Source organism: Engraulis encrasicolus, chromosome 16 (assembly GCF_034702125.1).
Source record: "Engraulis encrasicolus isolate BLACKSEA-1 chromosome 16, IST_EnEncr_1.0, whole genome shotgun sequence".
In the NCBI taxonomy this organism is placed as follows: domain Eukaryota; kingdom Metazoa; phylum Chordata; class Actinopteri; order Clupeiformes; family Engraulidae; genus Engraulis; species Engraulis encrasicolus.
Window position 1 is genome coordinate 15,730,338 of NC_085872.1, and position 21,308 is coordinate 15,751,645.

A 21,308-nucleotide genomic window follows, 5' to 3' on the forward strand; every position below is an offset into this window, starting at 1 on the left:
TTTTTGCCTGGAGTCTGCTAGGCCTACTACCTAGTGTAATGTTACTGTATGAAGGCATTACAATTATTTGTTGCCCCCTCAGCACTATCCTCTTTGTTTGTTTGGCTAAATGCTGTACAGCAGGGGTGCTCAACTAGAAACTGAAAAGGTCCACTCGCCAAATTTCGTATGTTTCCAGGGTCCAAAAAAGTCGCTACGGACCGATGCAGAACTCGCTGGCCGCACTGGCCTCTTGCTCACTCACTGAGTTGTCATAGTGATGATACTTTTATTTGTCATAAGACTGGCTTCGCAGAAATACAGATCGCATGGCAGCGAAATCTCATGTATAATTTATACATATTAAATACGGATGAATTTTGTCTTGGTCCGGATGACATTGCATTTGGGTCCGCATCCGGACCTGGGTCCGCCAGTTGAGCACCCCTGCTGTACAGTATGTGTTTGTCAGTATGTTTCTGTGTTAGCTTAGCTTGGTTGATGTCTACATTCCCTGCTAGAAGGTGGCAGTGGTGGTGGTAGTGGCTGGCCTGGCTTCCATCTTTGCCCCCCTAGAGGGCAAAAAACAGCCCGCAGCTTTGACTCTGAGCCTCCATCCTGCCCCTGCCCCTGCCCCTGCCCCTCTCGAGAGGCTAAGAACCTCACAAAACATCCATAACCCAGCCCACGCAAACATCGTAGGTACTCTCTAGCAACTGCCATGGAGATGCTGTTAGTGTTAAATTGGGTCTGACTGCTGGGGTGGTTCAGAATCAGTTTGTGTATCAGCACATCTTAGTGCCCTTTAGCAGTAACACATTTCCACATGCTCATTACTCGGATATTGGATGCATTATTTTGCTTCTACGCTATGAAAAATTACAGGAAAACATCCTGAGGTATAATAACCATTTTCAGGAAGGCATTTTATATTGCAGTCATTCATCACTATTGGGTGGACATTGGTAGACTCTGTAGACATAGAGTGAGCTGATTGTATGGTAAGCTTTTTTGCTGCTTTATCTCTCTCTCTGTGGCACAGAAGTTGGAAACAAATGTCATTTAAGTACCTCTGGTCCCGCCCCCTGGATTATGTAATCAACGTTGCTCCATTGTAGCATGAGTGTGTTTGTGTGTGGCCTCATGATCAGCCATGCCTTCCGTCAGTAGTTTAACATGCCTTGCTGAACCAGAACAGTGAGTCTGCATCACCGATTGGGGAGCGGCTACTACCTCTACAAAGGAAACGGCCTCTCTTGCTGTAGCTTTTGTACAGCCTCACCGTGGATGTGACGATACCGCTTGATTGTTTTATACAGGTAGTTTCATTATTGTGTGTGCAGCAGAAAGGTAGCAGACTAACCTCACATTTGCATGCATCTGAGTTGTCAAATTTCCAACGTCACTTGAGAAGGATATAAAATGCTATATTTTTACAAACACCCTGACAGTATGTGTCGTATGTAATATACTGTAGACTTAATTTATATAAACAATGCTGACGATGTGCAAGGTTGATGACAACACCAAACATGAGTAGAAAATGTTAACATTTCATCCAACAAGCTGAAACTTTGCAGTCTCCTTGAATTGTGAGTGTCTCTTTGCTGTCCTGGTTTTGGCAAACACCAGAGACTGAGGTACGCCTAGTGTCCCTTCCTGCATTTCGATATGCAAAGCTACTCTGACACAACTAACTCAGCTTTGACTTAACCCGTGAAGACACACTTTTTAATTTGCTGTTACCAGCATGACGCTGATCAAGTCGTACCGTATTACAAGTACAGTACTAAAGGCCCTGTTATAAGTATGTCATAGTATTGTAGTACTATGGTAGTTCACTTTTCAATGATTATTACAGCATGCCACTGGAGGAACGTCGTGTATTAAGGGGCTACAGGGTAACAGATACTTCAGCCAAGTGAGCTTGAGAGTGGACATTGTGAATATGTCAGTTTTCTACATGTTTTACACTCCAAAGTGCTGTACATGGCACATTAGTTACATTATTACGTTACACTGCATTTGGTAGTCCAGTGTCAGAGTATGAGGGTTGCAGTTTATACACAGTAGCTACAGTACATCCCCTGAGCAAGGGAAACGCATTCTCTTTCCTCAATGTTGGGTTGCATTACACTACTGAAAATCAACCCTCTTACAAAGTCAACCTTCCCAGCCCCATACCACTGCCATGCCCTAAACAGCACATGCCAATGAAAACTCACAAACTGACATGCTGATTGACAAAGCAGGGTTCCTTTAGATGGTACACTCACTCAGGTCACCTTCACTGCTTTTCAGTCCCGCTGTCTTGCTCTCAGCCTTCCCTGGCTTTCACACAATAGGTGTAACTATAGCATCTCATACTAATATCAGAGACCGCTTAAAGTGACTGGGGTGGAAAAATCTACAGTGCTGATTGAGGGGCCCTCAGAAGGTAATGGTGGGGGAACCAACCCACAAACCTGGGGTGCATTTCTCAAAACCAAAGTTGCTTACTACATTAGCTACTTTGTTGTTTTCAATGCATTTTCCCATTGGCAACTACCGGAGTTGCTAACAAGCTAACAATTTCTCTTTTGAGAAATGCACCCCTGAGTTGTATAGTAACAAAGTAGAACTACTTCAGTACTCTACTTTAGTACTAAATTGTAGTAACTGTGCTTTATTGTATTATTATTTGTTTCCTCTTACTAACACATATTTAGGATGAATTTAATATTTTAACTCCAACATTTTCATGTAGGCCTACTGAATTAAGTAATTTATGAAAAATAAATGATGAGGAAGTTAACCTGGAGGTAGTGTTTAACCTGTTTATGTAAGAGCCCTTCATGAGAATGATGCATCTGGGCTATTTTATTATGAGGTTTACAATTAGGCTTGAGTTACTCAGCAGGGACCTTTGTACTTGCACTTTTACTTTCAGAAATGAAGTAGTAATGTTTCATTTTTTAATTTCTTCTTTATTTTGCCTGTATTCTAAGTGAGCCCTAGCCTAGGAAGCAGCAAAGGCTAAACACCCTACATGGTTCATGCATCCAGACAAAAACAGACATCTCACTAAAGACAGCACAAAAAGATCAAGAAATACAAATATGCAGGACTTGACCATACAGGCATACACATATGTAGGGTACAACCAAAGCACACATCTACATCTGAAACACATCTACTTGCAATACTTAGTACAACACATACTGTATTCAATACTTTAGTACTTCCACTTGAGTATGGTATTAAAAGGGCACTTCTACTTCTACTCAAGTCATTTTCCTTATACTGTATAATATTTGTAATGACCCCTACTCCACACCTCCAGTCCAGTACATGGATAGAATATATTATTGTCCTTTCGGAAAATCATTTTGTTTAATTTACAATTACAGTTACAAGAGCAAACGCTAGACAAACAGGATACACAAAATACAACAAAAGACAAACACAACTCCCCCACTCCACCGCCATCTAGGACAAAAAGGCAGGTTGACAAAAAAGCAACTTCAATAAAGTACTTGTACAGTATATCTCTGCCAAAAACACAGGTTGACAATATGACAAAAAAACAACTTCAACAAAGTGCTTGTATATGCCAAAAACATGCTTTGATCCACCTGCTGTTTTAGTGACTTTGAAAAGCAGACATGAAACACATAGTGTGTTTAAAAGACTCGTTCAGCCAGTAAAGAGATGGTTTTATTAGGGCTCAGTAATGATTGCATTACTTTGACGCTTGTTCAAGACATCTATGCGTTATGTAAGGGTTAACGTTCGGCGAGAAGGTCGCTACCGTGGAATAGCAGCACGACAGAGAGAATCTTTAGACCCCGACGCGGAGCGGAGGGGTCTTGTTCTCTCTGAAGTGCTGCTATTCCACAAAGCGACCGACTCGCCGAAAGTTAACCCGCTTATTATATGGATATACTTAAATGATTCACACATGCGGGGACATTTCTTTAGACCTATTTAATGTTAAGATTGTTGCTGCGCAAAACAAAACAGTGCCGTTGTGGAACACCGCTAGGCAACAGGTAGGCTAGCCAGGACAACAGGTGTTGTCACAGCAGCTGATTAGAGTGACAAAAGACCGGACCCCCTGCGAAGTGATATGAAACATTCGCTTTAGCCACTGACTTGTATACAAGCCAGTGGCTTTAGCAGTGAACGTCTTGTTGCCATTGACAGCGGTAGCCAGGACAACGGGTGCTGTCTATCACAGCAGCTGATTAGAGTCTTGTTGAAAAGTCGCTTTGGCACTGGCAGTGAAAAGTCTTGTTGCCATTGACAGCGGTCTGTTATAGACCAACCCGTCCGTTATCGAAAAATAACAGACGTCCGAACGTTGGGGAGCCCCGTTGAAATGAATGGAGCATTCGACAGATGACGTCACAACCATATAATAATACTTATTAATATGAATTTGAAGGTAACTTGATTCTCAGTAGGGTGTGTTTGTAGCTATTTGGATGCCTTACTGCCCTGTAATGGTTGAATCCAGAAAATGGACCCATTGGATGTGTGTTTGTGTGTGTGCGCAATGCATGCACATGCGTTGTGGGTGTTTGTGTGTGTGTGTGTGTGCGTGTATGCTTGCTTGCGTGCGTGTGTGTGTATCTATCTGTGTGGGAGTCTCTGCTTCATTAGGCCCTCTAGCAGGAGCAGCTGTCTGGCACCTCTGTGCTCCTCTCCTCTGCTGCAGTGCTGGCGTAGCGAGACAGGGTCGCCCTGTCCTAGGTCACACACTGCTGCTCCCTCTTAGGGCCAAAAAGCACAGACATAAGTTTCCCTGCTCTGACCATCTGCAGTGCTCCGACGTGTGAGCTGTACAAATAGGGAGGCATCACTTGAAGGCCCAGTACCGCCTCATTGTAGATTTGTGTGAGTGCTTTGCAGACAAAGATGAGTTGGAGCTCTTGCAATGTACCTGTTATGGGCAATTAAAAATATCAGAGCGACCTTGTCGACTTCTCTGGTTAATCAGGGTTTAATTATGGAAGGTAACATCACAGTGTTGGGAGCAATATGAATTGCAATGCTGGGCATACTGACTTGTGCTTACCAGTTATACATGAATTTGAGGGAAGTAAGGTTTATGCTTTCTGAAGTCCTTTAGGACTCTGAAATACTGGCTCTGTATAACAGAGACAAAACAGATTGAATGTATTACGAGTTTTAAGAGTTAGTGAGTGCCATTCATTTTAGCCTAGTTTGGTGGTTTAGCTAGCTACTGTCTGTCTGACTGTGCGTGTCTGCTTGTGCACAACATGGGTATGTGTTCAAAAAGGCTTTCAGCCATGACTTGACCTGTTTCACCCAGTCACACTCACTCCCAAAGCCGGCCAGCCATACTCAGTGACTAAAGCTGATTTTCGGGCCCATAATGGCCTTGATTAAGCCAAAATGCGTGCCTGTGCACACACTCACAGGCAGCGTTAGCTGACTTGCCTGAAATAGCCATACTTATTTTCTATAATCCTAATTTTCTTTTAGAAAAAGCTGTTTTTTAGGTACACAGGGTTAACCTCTAAATTTCAGTAACATATTTCCTAAAAAAGCTGTAAAACCATGTACTGTAGACAATGTTGTCAAAGTATTTTTCCTCGTTTTTCAACAAACTGTTTCTAAAGTTAAGTTGCATGCATTTTATTAATTAGGAATTATTTAACAATGTATGTATACTGTATATTGTGATGAGCCAGTTAGAAAAAAAACACTGTTGAAACATGTACTTCCTTGTCTGAAGTGCATCCTCCAGGCATTCTGTGTTTCTAAACGTGTTGGGCTGCTTTTTGTCACATACACGGCTTGTGCATAGAACACAGTTTGATGTGTGTGTACAGTATGTGTATGTGTATGTGTGCTATGTGTAATTGTGTGTGTGCCTGTGTGTGTATGTTAGGGGGTGAATTGGGGGCTGGGGAGGAGGGGGGGTTATGTGGGGGTAAGTGGCAGAGGGCAAGCCCCGGGGCCTCTGAAACTGACTGCCGGATGTCACTCTTGTCAACACGATCGATAACCCGGCCCTGTCCCGGGTTTGCAGTACACCGCCATCCAGCTGTCACTGCACGGTGCTCGCCAGCGCCAGCACTTCCTGCTCAGCTCTGCTCAGGGCCTCGTGTGCTGTGCTGTCATGTGGGCGTCCCAGTAGCTCAGCTTTGGACAAGCCGACTCTGCCAGGCCGTATGGTCCCATGGCACAGGCATGGCCAGCGAAATGTGTGACTGCTCATTGGGCTGGAAGACAAAGGAACTGGAAACACACAGAGAGCACAGTTAGAGCACGCTTTTGCACCGCACGTCATAGATGATGAAGGAGGGCTTATCTTTGAGCTTTGAAGGGGCTTCAGAGTCTCGTGTTTGTGTGGCAGTCTGTATTTTTTTCCTGCTCAAATGTTGTGGTCCATGTCCCTCACTTTTGCTGCAATGTCAGATGAATGAGAACCTTTCTCTGGCATGTAACACTGTAACCAAACTGTTTTTGTTTGTTTTTTCTCTCTTTTTCCGTCTCTCTCTCTCTCTCTCTCTCTCTCTCTCTCTCTCTCTCTCTCTCTCTCTCTCTCTCTCTCTCTCTCTCTCTCTCTCAGGTGAATGGAACAGAGGCTGATTATGAATATGAGGAGATCACATTGGAGCGGGTAAGGGACCTGGCCCATGCAGGGATCTCTCAGCTTATCCTTCTAATGGCCCTCATTATGCACTGGCTGCCTAGAACAGTGGTCCTCAACCTGTTTTGAACAAACGCCCCCTTGGCCTCATCACTAGCCTCCCAAAGCCCCCTGGACCTCATCAGCCTGACAATGCCCCCTTAGTTTTAAAAAATGACATGGACTAATACCCCCCCAGTTGCAACTAAGCACAGCCCCCTTTCAGCTGTATCCTTCTCAACGCCCCCCTAGAGCTCCACAACGTCCCCTGGGGGGCTGTAATGCCCAACTGAGAAACACTAGCCTAGAACCAAAGGCCACACAATGAAATGGGATTGGACCATTCTGTTGTTTACCCCCATCCCAGTACGCTTAATTTCAGTTGAATGTCTGAAGTGCAAGAAAGCTACTGTGACACACTCCATAGCAGGCCACAACTGGGGCATGTGAGCCAAGAAAGCACCCTCAAGTGTGTGCGAGATGCTGATTGTGTTTCTAGTTTTCCAGCGCAAACTATTCTTAATCTTACGCATGTGTGAAGATGCTTTTTTTTCTTCTGTCATCCACTGTGTGACCTAATTCGGCTGTGCACTCGCATGTGCCCATGATCAACTACGCATAAATAAACGATGTTGCTTCACAAGCCGCTAGCCGTATCTCTAAGGATCAGCTTTATCACGAGAGAGAGAGGGAGAGAGAGAGTAGGAAAAAGGGAGAAAGACTGCATTTTCATTTCTCAACCCTTTTCCAGCATTAACCCATTGATGCTGGATGCTGTGTTGCGCAACATTGGCCCTGGCGCCTGGAGCTGCACAACGCAACATTCAGGCTCATGAAATTTAAGACAATTTTATTAAATGTCTTGGTATGTTTCAGTTGAATGAACACATTCCAATGCAAGATGAGGGTCTTAGCATTTACATGCAACTCATGGCATGTTTTTATATGCGTTCGGTTTATATATTTCGGTTTTTGTAGGCTGAGGGGTACCTTTTCTTAAAAAGGGCTTTGGCATTCTAGCAGCCTTTTTTGAAAGTGCTTTAGGCATCAATGGGTTAAAGCCCAATACACTTACCTTGTTGTCTCTGAACTTTCTCTGAACCACCTAGCACTGAGCATCAGTACAATCAACTGTCAAATTGTATTTTTGCAAACAGACCATCAAAAATGTTATTCTTGAAGCCTCAAAATATAGCTTATCTTAACGTAGGACCGCACAATCAGTCTGGCTTTAACCACAAACATTTTTTGATTACATTGCATGTATATTTACTTATATACTTCATCTAAACTATATTAAACAACCAAGGATATTTTTCCTGCACATTTTTCCTGCGTTTTCCTGCGCATGACCGTTTTCTATGATTAATTTTCAGGGCAACTCAGGCCTGGGCTTTAGCATCGCCGGGGGAACGGATAACCCCCATATTGGCGATGACCCCAGTATCTTCATCACCAAAGTGATCCCAGGGGGGGCTGCGGCTCAGGACGGCAGACTGCGGTGAGTGGGGATTGGTTGGCTGGACGGGCACCACGGCTGCCCAGTTATCTGTTCAGAGCACGACTGATTGGCAAACCACACATTTAACACTCATAGTGGCATGCTGTGTAACATACCCACTTTTTGGCCTAAATACATGGACCGGCACGCAGGCTTTTAGACTTAAAAACGTAGCCTAAGGATACATTTGCATGTATCCCTCTGAACACACGCACGCACACACACACACACACACACACACACACACACACACACACACACACACACACACACACACACACACACACACACACACACACACACACACACACACACACACACACACACACACACACACGCACACGCACACACACACACACACACACACACACACACACATTTATCCAGGGTTGTTCAGGTTGGTGGAGAGTCATTAATGGTTTATGAAGGCAGATGGGAGTAGAGGTGTAGAGGGGACTGGAGAAGGTGACTTTAATGGGGAACCATTATGGGGTCAGGCATGGCTCAACTGCTCTCTAGTTTCATGCTTTGTGTTAGAATGACCCATATGTGAGGTTAGGTGAGGCCGGGTAGTTGAGGGTAGATGAGTAAGTGCTCCATGTGTACATATTTTATTGCATTGTGATGCATATACACTCGCCTCCAAAAGAGTTGTCGCCTATCCATCTGTTTCGAATAACAGCTAATAACCTGACTTTCAATTAATCACTTGGCTTCAGAAGTCACTCATATGAAAAATACAACCCTCCCGAATGAAAATGTATGTACAAAAATAAATTTCATGCACCAACGAAAGATTGACCCTTTATTGAACACTTACAGGGCAGATTTTCACAAGACAAAAGTTTTGTCGCCTATCGAACATAATGTGAAAATAAGCAGATAAGTCACTTCAAAACACTTCAAATACGCAGATCGGGTGTCATACTTAATCACTGAATCACTCTCACCTCTCCAGAAAATAAACTTTGGCCTTAGGTGTATGTTTAGGGTCATTGTAATCATGGAAAGCAACACAATGAAAATCAATGGAGTTCAATGAGAGATGGCGACATATTCGCTATTTGTAGAGCAATACATGTTTAACGTCATGAATCAATGATAAAAGCCCTCAAACACCTGCAGCATGCATGCAGCTCCTCATAAGAGGACCACCATCTCTCATTGAACTCCATTGATTTGCATTGTGTTGCTTTCCATGATTACAATGACCCTAAACATACACCTAAGGCCAAAGTTGATTTTCTGGAGAGGTGTGAGTGAATCAGTGATTAAGTATGACACCCGATCTGCGTATTTGAAGTATTTTGAAGTGACTTATCTGCTCATTTTCACATTATGTTCGATAGGCGACAAAACTTTTGTCTTGTCAAAATCTGCCCTGTCTGTGTTCATTAAAGGGTCAATCTTTCTTTGGTGCATGACATTTATTTTTGTACATTCATTTTCATTCGAGAGGGTTGTAGCTTTCATATGAGTGACTTCTGAAGCCAAGTGATTAATTGAAAGTCAGGTTATTAGCTGTTATTCCAAACAGATGGGTAGGCGACAACTCTTTTGGAGGCGAGTGTATTTGGTGTTCGCAGATTGTTAAATACTGTATGAACATTGTGTCTAAATATATTAAAGTTGTCCACTTTTCTTATCAAATGGCATGAAGTAGTATGTGGGGTTAGCCTGGATATGTTGTTATTTTGGTTGAATTTATCCTCCTTTGTTTGTGTTTGTGTGTGTGTGTGTGTTTGTGTGTGTGTGTGTGCACCTGCATATGTGTGACTTGCAATTTAACAAACACATCAGGATCATTAGTAATGCAGTATTTTGCCTTGTTGTTGTTCAGGGTGAACGATGTGATCCTGCGGGTGAACGAGGTGGAGGTGCGCGACGTGACGCACAGCAAGGCTGTGGAGGCATTGAAGGAGGCCGGCTCGCTGGTACGGCTCTACGTGCGCCGGAGAAAGTCAGGCAACGACCGGGTGATGGAGATCAAGCTGGTCAAAGGACCCAAAGGTACACACACACACACACACACACACACACACACACACACACACACACACACACACACACACACACACACACACACACACACACACACACACACACACACACACACACACACACTCACACTCACACACTCAGCACAGCAGGACCATATGTGTATAAGAGCCTGTCTTGAGCCCGACACCAGGGATGGGGAAATGGTGACGTCGGTGATGATGGTGAACCATACAGGAAGAGGGTTGTGTTGTGTGTGTGCGTGTGTGTGTGTGCTGCACGTGATTAGCTTTTGGATCACTGGTTCTTTATACAGTGTACAATAATCACTTTCATTAGAGTGAATGTGTTTTCCTTTCTTTCTTTGATGAGGGATTTGGAATTACAAGGATATAGGGATCTGACATTGTGATCATACACAGCAAACGAACTGGAAAGGGTTAATTATTCACATAAAATTATATAATTTATAATGGATAATGGGGAATGGTTCAACATTGCAGAATGCCCTTTTGTCTTCCATGTTTTGAATATAAAACATTGAAAGCCCTTATGTTTAGGTTTAGATAAGAACAAAATTAGCACATCGGTATTACAAATAATATTACTATGTTAAGTCATCTTCTCTTTACATGTATACATTTTTAAAATTAATTTCTACTCTATTTATTAAATATTTTCACTTAAAAAATGGCCACAATGTTGAGCTTTAACAGCTTTTGATGTAAATTGTTGGAACTACGTTGATGTAATGCTTGCTCCCAAGTTATATGAACTACTGTGCTGAAAGAAGCAATCTTCCTTGGTGATTAATTTTGATATCTCGTCTAGCACTAGAGATGTGTCCTCTTACACGTATGCCTTCATAAAGAGTTGCCCAATTTCCCCATTTCATCGCATATATTTTTGTCAGTGTCACATACAGGATGATTTATAACGATGGGACACATTGGCAAAGGCAAATATCTTGATTATAAAAATTGCTAAATTAAGAATATCCATAAATGCTCTTTTTGCAGCACATATTTTGCAGCACATTTTTAGCTGCAAAACTAACTGTGCTTCGGTCATGCTTGTACATCAGGGTTCACTTTTTAGTAAATATTTTTCTGTCTTTTACAAAAAAATTGATTTAATTTTAGGATCAACAACATTAGCTAAATGAAGGAAGGTCAAAGGGTTCTCTGATGAACCTATAGGTTCTCACTTATAGGCACATCAGAGAGCGCTAAGGTTCCTTGGAAAATATTTCTTTTTATCATAGGCCAGCGTATGACACTGGTGGGAAGACATTATGTTGATGGGTGTTACAAACAGTGTTGCCACAGTTTCACACTTTGAAACAGTAATCCGACTACTGACTACTGACTACTTCTTTAAAAAGTAACTTAGTTACGTTACTGACTACTTGCTTTTAAAAGTAACTAAGTTTAGTTACTTTCAGCAGAAGCTGATCCCCGACCCCGACCTTTTCTTGAAAAAGGCTTGCATGTTTTTTTAAAATAAAAAAATAAATAAGACTGGGCCTAGAAAAAAATTATTGGATCCGGTTGCCAACTGCGACCCATTTTCTTTTCGTTTTTTGGAATCCTCTAACAAAAGCGATGCTGTGTACGGTTGTAGGCTACGTAGCCTACATACAAGACACCACTTTCCTTCATTCTCATAGGCTACCTCCCTATCTCTCGCTTTCTTCCTGCCTGTAGCTGCGTTTGCATTATATGGCAATCTAGCCTACATCAGGCAACACGCGCGCGTGTGCAAGTGTCTTTGTGCAGCGCATCTTAATATTAGAAATCCCAGTGATGTCACCGCAGAGTTGCGCGCCAACTCTGTCACGTTGTAGGCGAATTATTATGCTACAACATAGCCTACCAGTTGGCTTTGTAGCCCTTTACTTTTTTAAACAGCTTACCTCACAGCGTTCTTACAGACTAAAAATATGAGGCTTGGGAACCTCCTCTCCCTGAAAATGCCTGTCAAATGATAACTTGAAGTCATGGCCATACCTCAACAGCCGACACTGACACAGACAGTAGCTAGATGACCACCCACCTGGAAATGCAATATGAGTTGGCTTATCCGCAATTTTTGAATTAATATTGGTTAGATAGTCTCGTCATGGAAGAAGGCTTCCATAGTCCCGTTGCATGTTCAGCGAGAGATTCAGAATCTGTTGCAGCAATAGTCTAGGTTACTCAAGTAGTCCTACAGTTAAGTAGCCTGCAAAAGCAGGGTAAATATAATATCAGAGAAGGGAAATGTGTTGCCAAAGTTTTCGTTTACTCTTTCATTTACCACATAGGTCACTCACGTCAGATCGAGGGTTGTCCGTCATTGACACATTTTTTTTGAAGGATGACTGAAAATTCTGAAGCCTGCCCGTCATTTTGACGGTAGTTTAAATAGGCTACTACACATCAAGTGTGCATTTCAATTCGTTATTATCTGCGCAGACCACATTTCTTCTTAAATAGGCTACTGTAGGCTGTTCTTCACCTTTCTCCCTCTCTCTCTGCTTGGCACGCACCTATTACGCATATGCATAGCGCGCGTCCCTGCAGCCACATAATGAATTAGAAATGAACGATGATGTCGGCACAACTGTTTGATAAATTAAGATTCAGAACCGTTTATATACCTACCTAGGGCTAGGCTACTACTTTTCCCCACAATCTGATTTAATGGCAGGGCGAAGTTATCCCTTTATCGCCTTTCATGAAAAAAAAAACCTTTCATATCCTCAGGCGTCGCTACAAGCCCCTAGCTGGGAACAAAAAGAAAGGCGGGCCTATGTGAATAGCAGAAGTAGCGCACAGTGTTTTAGAAAAGTAACTTTAATCTGACTACTAGTTTTGAAATAGTAGTTGCGTTAGACTACTCGTCACTCAAAAAAGTAGTCCGACTACAGAAACGCGTTACAGGCAACACTGGTTACAAACAACTATAACGGATTATTGCATTTTTCTGAAATAAAAACTAACCAACCCTAAGCCATGGCTATTGTGTTAATGGGCCTGTATACAGTATGTCTGTACAACACAGTGCATGTTTCTGTCATTTTCATAATCCAATAGATTAGCATTTAAAATGTCCCATCATTGGAGTCCACCCTGTGCATACAGTATATAATAGCATTATTGCAATTTAAATGGGGAGCCTGCTGACCGCTGCCTGGAGACTGTTGACATGTTGATTTGCTACTTCCTGGTTTGTGTTGTAGGGCTTGGCTTCAGTATAGCAGGAGGCCTAGGCAATCAGCACATCCCGGGGGACAACAGCATCTATGTCACCAAGATCATCGAAGGAGGCGCTGCACACAAAGATGGCAGACTACAAATAGGAGACAAGCTACTGGCTGTAAGTGAAGAGTTCAGATGCAAAACCCCCTAACTCCATTTCTGAAGACCTGCACTTCTATATTTTTAGAGAACCCCGTTGTTGGTTTGGTTTACATTCATGTACTTGATAATACATATAAATAGTTATATTACATAAATAAAATATAAAAATATGCTATTTTGATTGCTTTGTATTAAATAAAAATGAATTAAGATTATTTTCTGAAAAGGCACTTAGAGGGTTTTGCATCTGAACTCTTCAAGTGTTGTTGCCGGTCTACAGTACTCATGCTAGTGTCCCCTTCAAAAAAATCTATTCTGTGATTGTCTCTCTAGTCACGCAAGTATCTCTGTCTCTCTCTATGTCTCTCTGCCCCTCTCTCTCTCTCTCTCTCTCTCTCTCTCTCTCTCTCTCTCTCTCTCTCCCCCTGCACAGGTGAATACTTCCTGTTTAGAGGATGTGACCCATGAGAATGCCGTGACTGCCTTGAAAAACACCACAGATGTGGTCTACTTGAAAGTGGCAAAACCCAACAGTGTCTTCATGAACGACAGCTTCGCCCCGCCTGACATAACCAACTGTGAGTACCTCCGTACCCTCCCTCATACTTTAACCAAATGTGAGTACCTCCATACCCTCCCTCATACTTTGTCCCTCTCTACCATCCATAGTTATGTCAGCATTCCCCTCATGCTCTATACATTTTATTCACACATGCAACTTTTCAGCTGTAATAATATCAATATCTGTAAGTTGTGAAACATACAGCAGTATTACCCTGACTGTTGGTGCTGGGGCATTGACATCAAAAGCACTGTGTGGGCGCATGGAAAACCAGAGCTGCTGTGTCATTGTAGCCCTTTGTTGTTGTTGTGGGTAGTGGTGGCGGGGCGGGGCGGAGCGGGGTGAAGAAAAAAAGAGCAGGACCAGGCGTTCCACTGCTTTTCCTAGTAGGCGCTGACAGGCGTGTCCGATTGTTTTTGCTGCAGCCATCTGATTGGTCAGTAGTGGGGCCAGTGATTGATCTGTAGCCAGTCTGGCCAGAGGCAGCACTAACAGCACGCTGAGCAGAGCACACAAGTGCTATTGATTACTCATGTCTGAACTCTGAAGCTCCAACCCCTGCAGCCATGAAAACAAGCTGAACACCTAGGGTGCACTCCAATATGCAACCTTGCGTCCTCCACTTGGGCTTGTGGCCTCGCCCCGCCTCCTGGCTCCTCCTCCGTGGAGAAAACAATTAAGTGTCCCCGCAGTCAACCTCGCCACAACAATTTTTTGGGGACTATTCTTCATTCACCATCCGGTTTGCAAATGAGAAAATTACTTAACAATTGAGCTTTTGCGAGATATTGAAATATAATGCTGTTGTCAGTGATGTCATCATGACGTATTACTTCCTGGTGTGAGCCCACAAGCACAAGTGGAGGACGCAAGGTAGCATATTGGAACGCACCCCTAGCCAGGGGGAGGAGGAGGGTGGGACAGAATCACTCTTTGCAACCTCTATTAGCTCATCGCTTCCATACTGTAAACACACTCCTGACATTGCCGACATAGCGAGACGGGATTAGCAGAGCAGCATAGATCCTAAACATCTGCCCACTCGACACAAGCTCAGCTTTTACCGCAGACTGGATTGTGGGTGTTTTGTGGATGAAGCCTAACTAGCTATCAGCCTTGCTTATTTTATGCATTAGAGGAGATTCCCAGCTAGATGTGGTGACTAGATGGAAGACAGAGTGACAGTATTTACATTAAATACTGTATATATTATGTAAGGCTGTGTGGACGATTAGAAGGCATTGCCCATGGGACCAATGGGATCATCTTACACACCATCACTCCTACAACTCTGAAGGACAAATGGCTTTGTGTGTGCGTGTGCGTGAGCGTCCGTGCGAGCGCGCGCTATATGCACTCGTGTCCATGTATCCTTTTAGGTCTGTGCTGCTTGCTAATGTGGTAAACAAAACAATCAAACAAGACATGTCGGCAGATTTCCATAGCATCAACATAATGGCTGCCTTCATCTTGGCCCCTGCTGCTGCTGCGTTAGGGGTGTGTGGTGCGATGATGACATGTGTAATTGGGTGAAACAGTCCATCACTTCAATGTTATTTCATCAGCCAGCCAGCGAATGCTCGAGCTAACGTTTGAAAGGGTCACCTCCATCACCGTCCCTTCTGAGAGCTGCAGCAGTCGGGCATCTTTCATCTTCAAAATAAAAGCCCTCCGTCCTAGCCTATTGCGTTTGGACATTTGTGCCCGGCACACGGGGTGGGTGAAGGGGGTGGGCGGGATGTGAGGGCAGTTTTAAATGGGGGAGCTGGGCCAGTGTTGCCCACTGCTGCTCTCTTTTGTATGCTGGGTGGGAGCGGGGGGCCCCAAGGTCTCCTTTGATCTCGCCGAGTGATTATGAGGTCTTGCGCAGGAACAAAGCATGCATTAGACACAGTTTGGTAATGAGATGAAATGGACCAAGGCCATGAATCTTCAGGGAGCAGGCCTGAAGGTTAATATGGACACCCCCGGACCTATTTAAATAGTGGGACCAATCTGAAGACTCCGTGCTGTGCTGTGCTGTGTTGTGTTCCATCAGAAAATCAGGACCCCATTTCTGGAAAAGATTGTTGCTAACTGAGTTAGAAATTTACTTGGGTGCAATGTAATGCCTGAGGTTTCTTCCTGGCTATAGGGTTTTTTTTCTCAGACCTCATTGAGCTTTTTCCCCCCCCCTACAAACTATGATTCAAGCGAAAGGGAGTTTTTCCTCACCCCTGATGCCACTAGCATCTGAGCGCCCAATTTTTGCGTAACTATCTATGACTTATGCTAGAACCAGCCACTATGGACTTTACGCATCTAAGAATCCTGGTCCTAACCTACGTTGACCTTATGACTCTACAATCTCTTTCTATCTCTTCTTCCTCTGCCTTCCTGCTATCTCTGCCTCTCCTCTCTTCCTCTCCTTTTAAATCCATCTCTAACAATTATGTTTTTTTTCTCATTTGTTAAGCACTTTGAGTTGCATCCCTTGTATGATACAGTGCTATACAAATACAATTATTATAATTTCCCATAGGCAACCTACCAAGTTGCTAACTGGTTTGCAAAGACGCTGTCGAGAAAGGCACCCCTGATGTGAAGGTGTGTCGATGGCTGCATTTGCTATAATGATGATTTGCTCCATAATGTACGTCACAGACAGTTATAATGAGGGTGCTGCTGGCAGCACATAGCAAGTCCATGGCTGAATCTCAAATGGTGCACTTGTGCATTTTGTGCTCATGTTTCAGTGCGTATGCCGTATTAGTTACGCACTGAAACATAGTGCTCGAAGTGCACAAGTGCGCCATTTGAGATCCAGTCCATGCAGTTTGACTGAGATTCCTTCCCTTTCCACCAATATCTTCATCAACGCAGTCCGCCTCCGTGCCTCGCAAGGCTGACTCACAAGTGCTGTTTGTTTGCAGCCATTATTTGACAGGGATGTTGCAGCAGCGCTGGTTTGAGAGGCGTGAAGGAGAGAGGACAAATTCAATCAGGAGCCCTTGTGGCCACCACGTGGTCCTGTGGTGCCAGCACTGCTAATCCAACACAGCAATATACTAATGCACAGCAGGGTGCAATATGTGTAATGGGGAAAGACCAGAGGGTTCCGGCATGCCCACCCACCCTGGACGGAGGGTTTCCCAACGAAAGAGTCGGTTGAGAGCCTTAGTGCAAGGAAAAGGCCTAGATGTTTTTTTTTTTAATCAACACGGTGTTGTGAGGAGGGGCAAGGCACTGGCAGCCAACCATGTGAGCAAATGTTTTGACCGACAGCGGTTTCCAACAATCAGAGGTTGAGTTGTACGTAGCTAGTTTCTCGCAGTCAGGAGAAAACAAACATTTAGAACCCATGTATAGACTGGCAACAAACATGCCCAAGTGCACAGTGGCTTGCTGGTGTGTGTGTTTTGCCGACTGTGACATTGATGCCAGTGTCTTAAGATACTCTCTCTTTCATCAGAGGAATCTCTTACATACATTCTATGACTGCAGTATCACTGGCCACCTGTATCTCGGTCCAAAGTGAGGAATTAATCATGCCTGTAATCAAGTGTGTATTTTCTATCATGTTTGGTGTCGTGTTTGGCATTTGACTTTCACCTGATTGATAGTCACTGTACAGTATTGTTCAAGGGACTGCTTCATCTGGGTAGATTATCATCGTTTTTTTATAGCTCCTCTCTCCACAAGCAGTGAGCGTGCATTCCACCATCTGTTCGCCTTTTCTACCGCCCTCCATCCATCCTGGTGGAGTACCCGCGGGTGAAACCAGGTCCTCACTAAGCCCTGCTCTGTGACCGACACAGTCCAGCACTGCGCAGCACGGCACTGAGAGATCTGCACTGGCTCAGCGCCCTGCCTGCCTCGCTCGAGCTACAGTAGCACTTGCCGACTGCCACTACACTACGCCACCCCATGGAATCACATTGCACAAGCAGTTAAGCCCCCCCAGTCTCCACCCCCCGATCCCCACCACAGATTCAATGTGATTGGCATAGAGTTTTATACGTTATGGACAGTTTTTATTTAATTGACTGGTGGAAACGAGGCACTTGCTTGGCACAAGCCAATGAAAAGATATCCCGTCTCAGTAAGGACCACTGAAACACTCACTGGCAATCTGAACAGAGCTGGATAACATTTCCTGACTCTCAAAGGCAACAGCCCATACATGGACATCTGATGCCTCTTTTATTTTACTGGGATGACTGTGTGTTTTTTTTCTTCTGTATGACAGACCAACACCTCATAGGTGTTTCTGCGTTTCTTGAACGTATTTCTCACCCCCTCCCTGCTAAATGGTTTAGTTGTTTCACAGACTTCTCACCAAATGTGTGAAAAACAGTGCGTCATCATGGACATCCAACAAGTGATGATTAATTTAATTCAGAATGGGTTTCATTTGTATTCATCCACCCCGCCCCCGCCACAAACACCTCTACCATACAAACCCCCTTAGCTTTGCCTCTGGCTCTCTGCTCGTAGCAGCAGTGCCACACACAGGCAGTGGGCTGTGAATGTGTGAGAGTTAGCGCGTTAGCAAGCGTGGCACGGTGACTGTCACTCACTGAGTCACTGTGCCGTGCTGTGCTGTGCAGGGCCGCTGACAGCTTTCACTGGGCCCAGGACAAAGTCATCTGAAAGGGCCCTTTACCCAATACATCCAATTCTGGGGCCCCTATCTCCCTGGGCCCAGGGCAACATACCTGTTTGTCCTCCCCCCTGTTGGCGGGCCTGGTGCTGTGCATGGAACAAGTCCTAGACTCCCAGTTCCAGTTCCCAGCCCCAGTTCAGGTCATTGCATCATGTTGTGAGTGGGTTGCCTAGTCTCGCTCCATCAATACTGGTTAGTTTCACACTTAGCAGTAGCTACAGTCAGAGGAGGGAAAGTGAAGGGTGTGAAGGCTAGTGGAGTGTTTCTGAGTCGATGCCTGTGTAGTCTCATGATTGTTTTGTAATTTTGATATCTATGGAGTGTTTGAGTCTGTCAGAGAGTTTGGTTGGACACGCACGCACGCACGCACACACACACACACCTACACACACACACCTACACACACACCTACACACACACACCTACACACACACCTACACACACACACACCGATGAAATGGGAGAGCTTGACCACCCTGGGGGAGGTGAGTGAGGACAGCTCTGGGCTGCGGATCACTTTCGGCCCCTCACAGAGTTGATCCACTGGACAGGCGCCACAGACAGGAGGGTTACTTAACTGGAGGAACTAAATGTGTCACAGGCATGCAGTATAGAGGTCGCCCAGTACACCTGGAAATAAATGCACCAATACTGATATTATATGGCCATGATATTACTAGGGGTGTAAATCACAGCCTCCATGACAATACGATTCGATTTCTTAAGGCAGCGATTATTTTTGATACTTAAGAATGCCACACGATACGATACAATTCAATTTGATTTTTTCCTACTACTTTTCCACTTCTATTATGCTATGGAACTGGGCAGGGGCCAACGATTCGATTATTTTTGATACTTTAGAATGCCCCACGATGTGATACGATTCGATTCGATGGTCGGCCGTAGGATCGATGCATCAATATCGACTATTATTTACACACCTTGATATTACATGGGTAGTCATGGGTAAGCGGTTAGGGCGTCAGACTTGTAGCCCAAAGGTTGCCGGTTTGACTTCCGACCTGCCAGGTTGGTGGGGGGAGTAATTAACCAGTGCTCTCCCCCATCCTCCTCCATGACTGAGGTACCCTGAGCATGGTACCATCCCGCCGCACTGCTCCCTTTCAGGCGCCATTGGGGGCTGCCCCCTTGCACGGGTGAGGCATAAATGCAATTTCGTTGTGTGCACTTGTGTGCTGTGGAGTGCTGTGTCACAATGACAATGGGAGTTGGAATTTCCCAGTCGGGCCTCCATTTCACATCCATGACTTTTCAAATGCTTTTCTTCCTCTTTCATCCTCTTCTATCTGGTTGAATCATGCTTGCAGAGTTAGGGATGCAAATTATCGATCAATTCCTTAATCGTTAGTTGATTGCCTTATCGATCGACTTACGATTAATTGATTAGCAGCGTTTTCCCCCCGATATGTCAATTTTTAAAAAATTAAAAAAAAAAAAACCTACTAAATCTAAACATTTCAATTAAAAAGTTAGAAAAAACACTACATTTCAATGAATTCTATTTAAACTGATTTAAATATTCCTAGCCTAATTAACTTAAACATCTACCAGCCATTTTGACTGGTGATGCATCATCTTACTAGCCAAACACACACTCGCTAATGGGTGAAAGTGGCTAGTAAGTTGGTCCTCTGTACTTGCCAAACTGATTTTTCTCCAGCATTTGATCAGTTGGCTGGTGTTAATTTAGAGCCCTGTTCCCAACTATTCACACCCCTCTTCACACACACTCTTTACATGCCCATTTCACCTGGGTCTCTTGTCAGTTGAATTGGCGATTAATTGCGATGAATGTTTTTTTAATCGATTAATGCATTGATCGATTGAAGTCGATTAATCGATTAATCATTTGCATCCCTATGCAGAGTATATAGGACAATATTTTGTGCATTAACTCATTTCAGCCTGATGACTCGTTGTAGAAATAATTAGGATCTGTAGCAAAGACTTCGGTTTATATTCACTTCTGTACCTGTTTCATATACTGCTGTTTGACCTTTGGTGCCTGGAGCGACATGTGCGCTACATTCAGGATCTTGAGATTTTAGCTTTTTCAATAAAATGTGGATATGTTACAGCTGAATGAACACATTCTATTGCAAAACAAGGGTCTTAGGTTTAAATTCAACTTATTTCATGTTTTTATGTGCATCACAGGCTGAGATATTTAGGTTTTAATAGGCTGAGGGCAACTTTCCCAACAAGGGCTCAGGCAATGAGCAGCTGTTTTTGGCTGCTTTAGGCATCAATTGGTTAAATATTATGACATAAATGATGTTCTTGTTGTCATTCTCACCTTTACCATCTCTCTATTTTTCCCACTCACACAGTAATCATTTGGTCTTTTTCTTTCAGCCTACTCCACACACATGGAGAACCATATCACTTCCCCCAGCTACCTGGGACAACCCATGCCTCCCATCGCCAGTGGCCGTTACTCCCCCACGCCCAAGCCCATGCTGGGGGATGACGACATTAGCAGGTATGAGCACACACACACACACACACACACACACACACACACACACACACACACACACACACACACACACACACACACACACACACACACACACACACACACACACACAGGCTCTGGGTGCTTATTGCAC

At 44.0% G+C, this 21,308-nt stretch overlaps 1 protein-coding gene across 17 annotated transcripts in view; it reads left to right on the forward strand.

Annotated features, from left to right (window-relative positions):
* dlg1b (discs large MAGUK scaffold protein 1b) overlaps positions 1-21,308 on the forward strand; it is a 115,662-nt gene that overhangs the window by 71,803 nt on the left and 22,551 nt on the right. For all 17 annotated transcript variants that reach the window (XM_063218857.1, XM_063218843.1, XM_063218846.1 and 14 more), the window contains 6 exons: positions 6,563-6,613; positions 7,999-8,123; positions 9,964-10,133; positions 13,345-13,481; positions 13,899-14,043; positions 21,052-21,178. In XM_063218857.1, the coding sequence (XP_063074927.1) occupies positions 6,563-6,613; positions 7,999-8,123; positions 9,964-10,133; positions 13,345-13,481; positions 13,899-14,043; positions 21,052-21,178 (755 nt within the window). The remainder of the gene's footprint in view (positions 1-6,562; positions 6,614-7,998; positions 8,124-9,963; positions 10,134-13,344; positions 13,482-13,898; positions 14,044-21,051; positions 21,179-21,308) is intronic.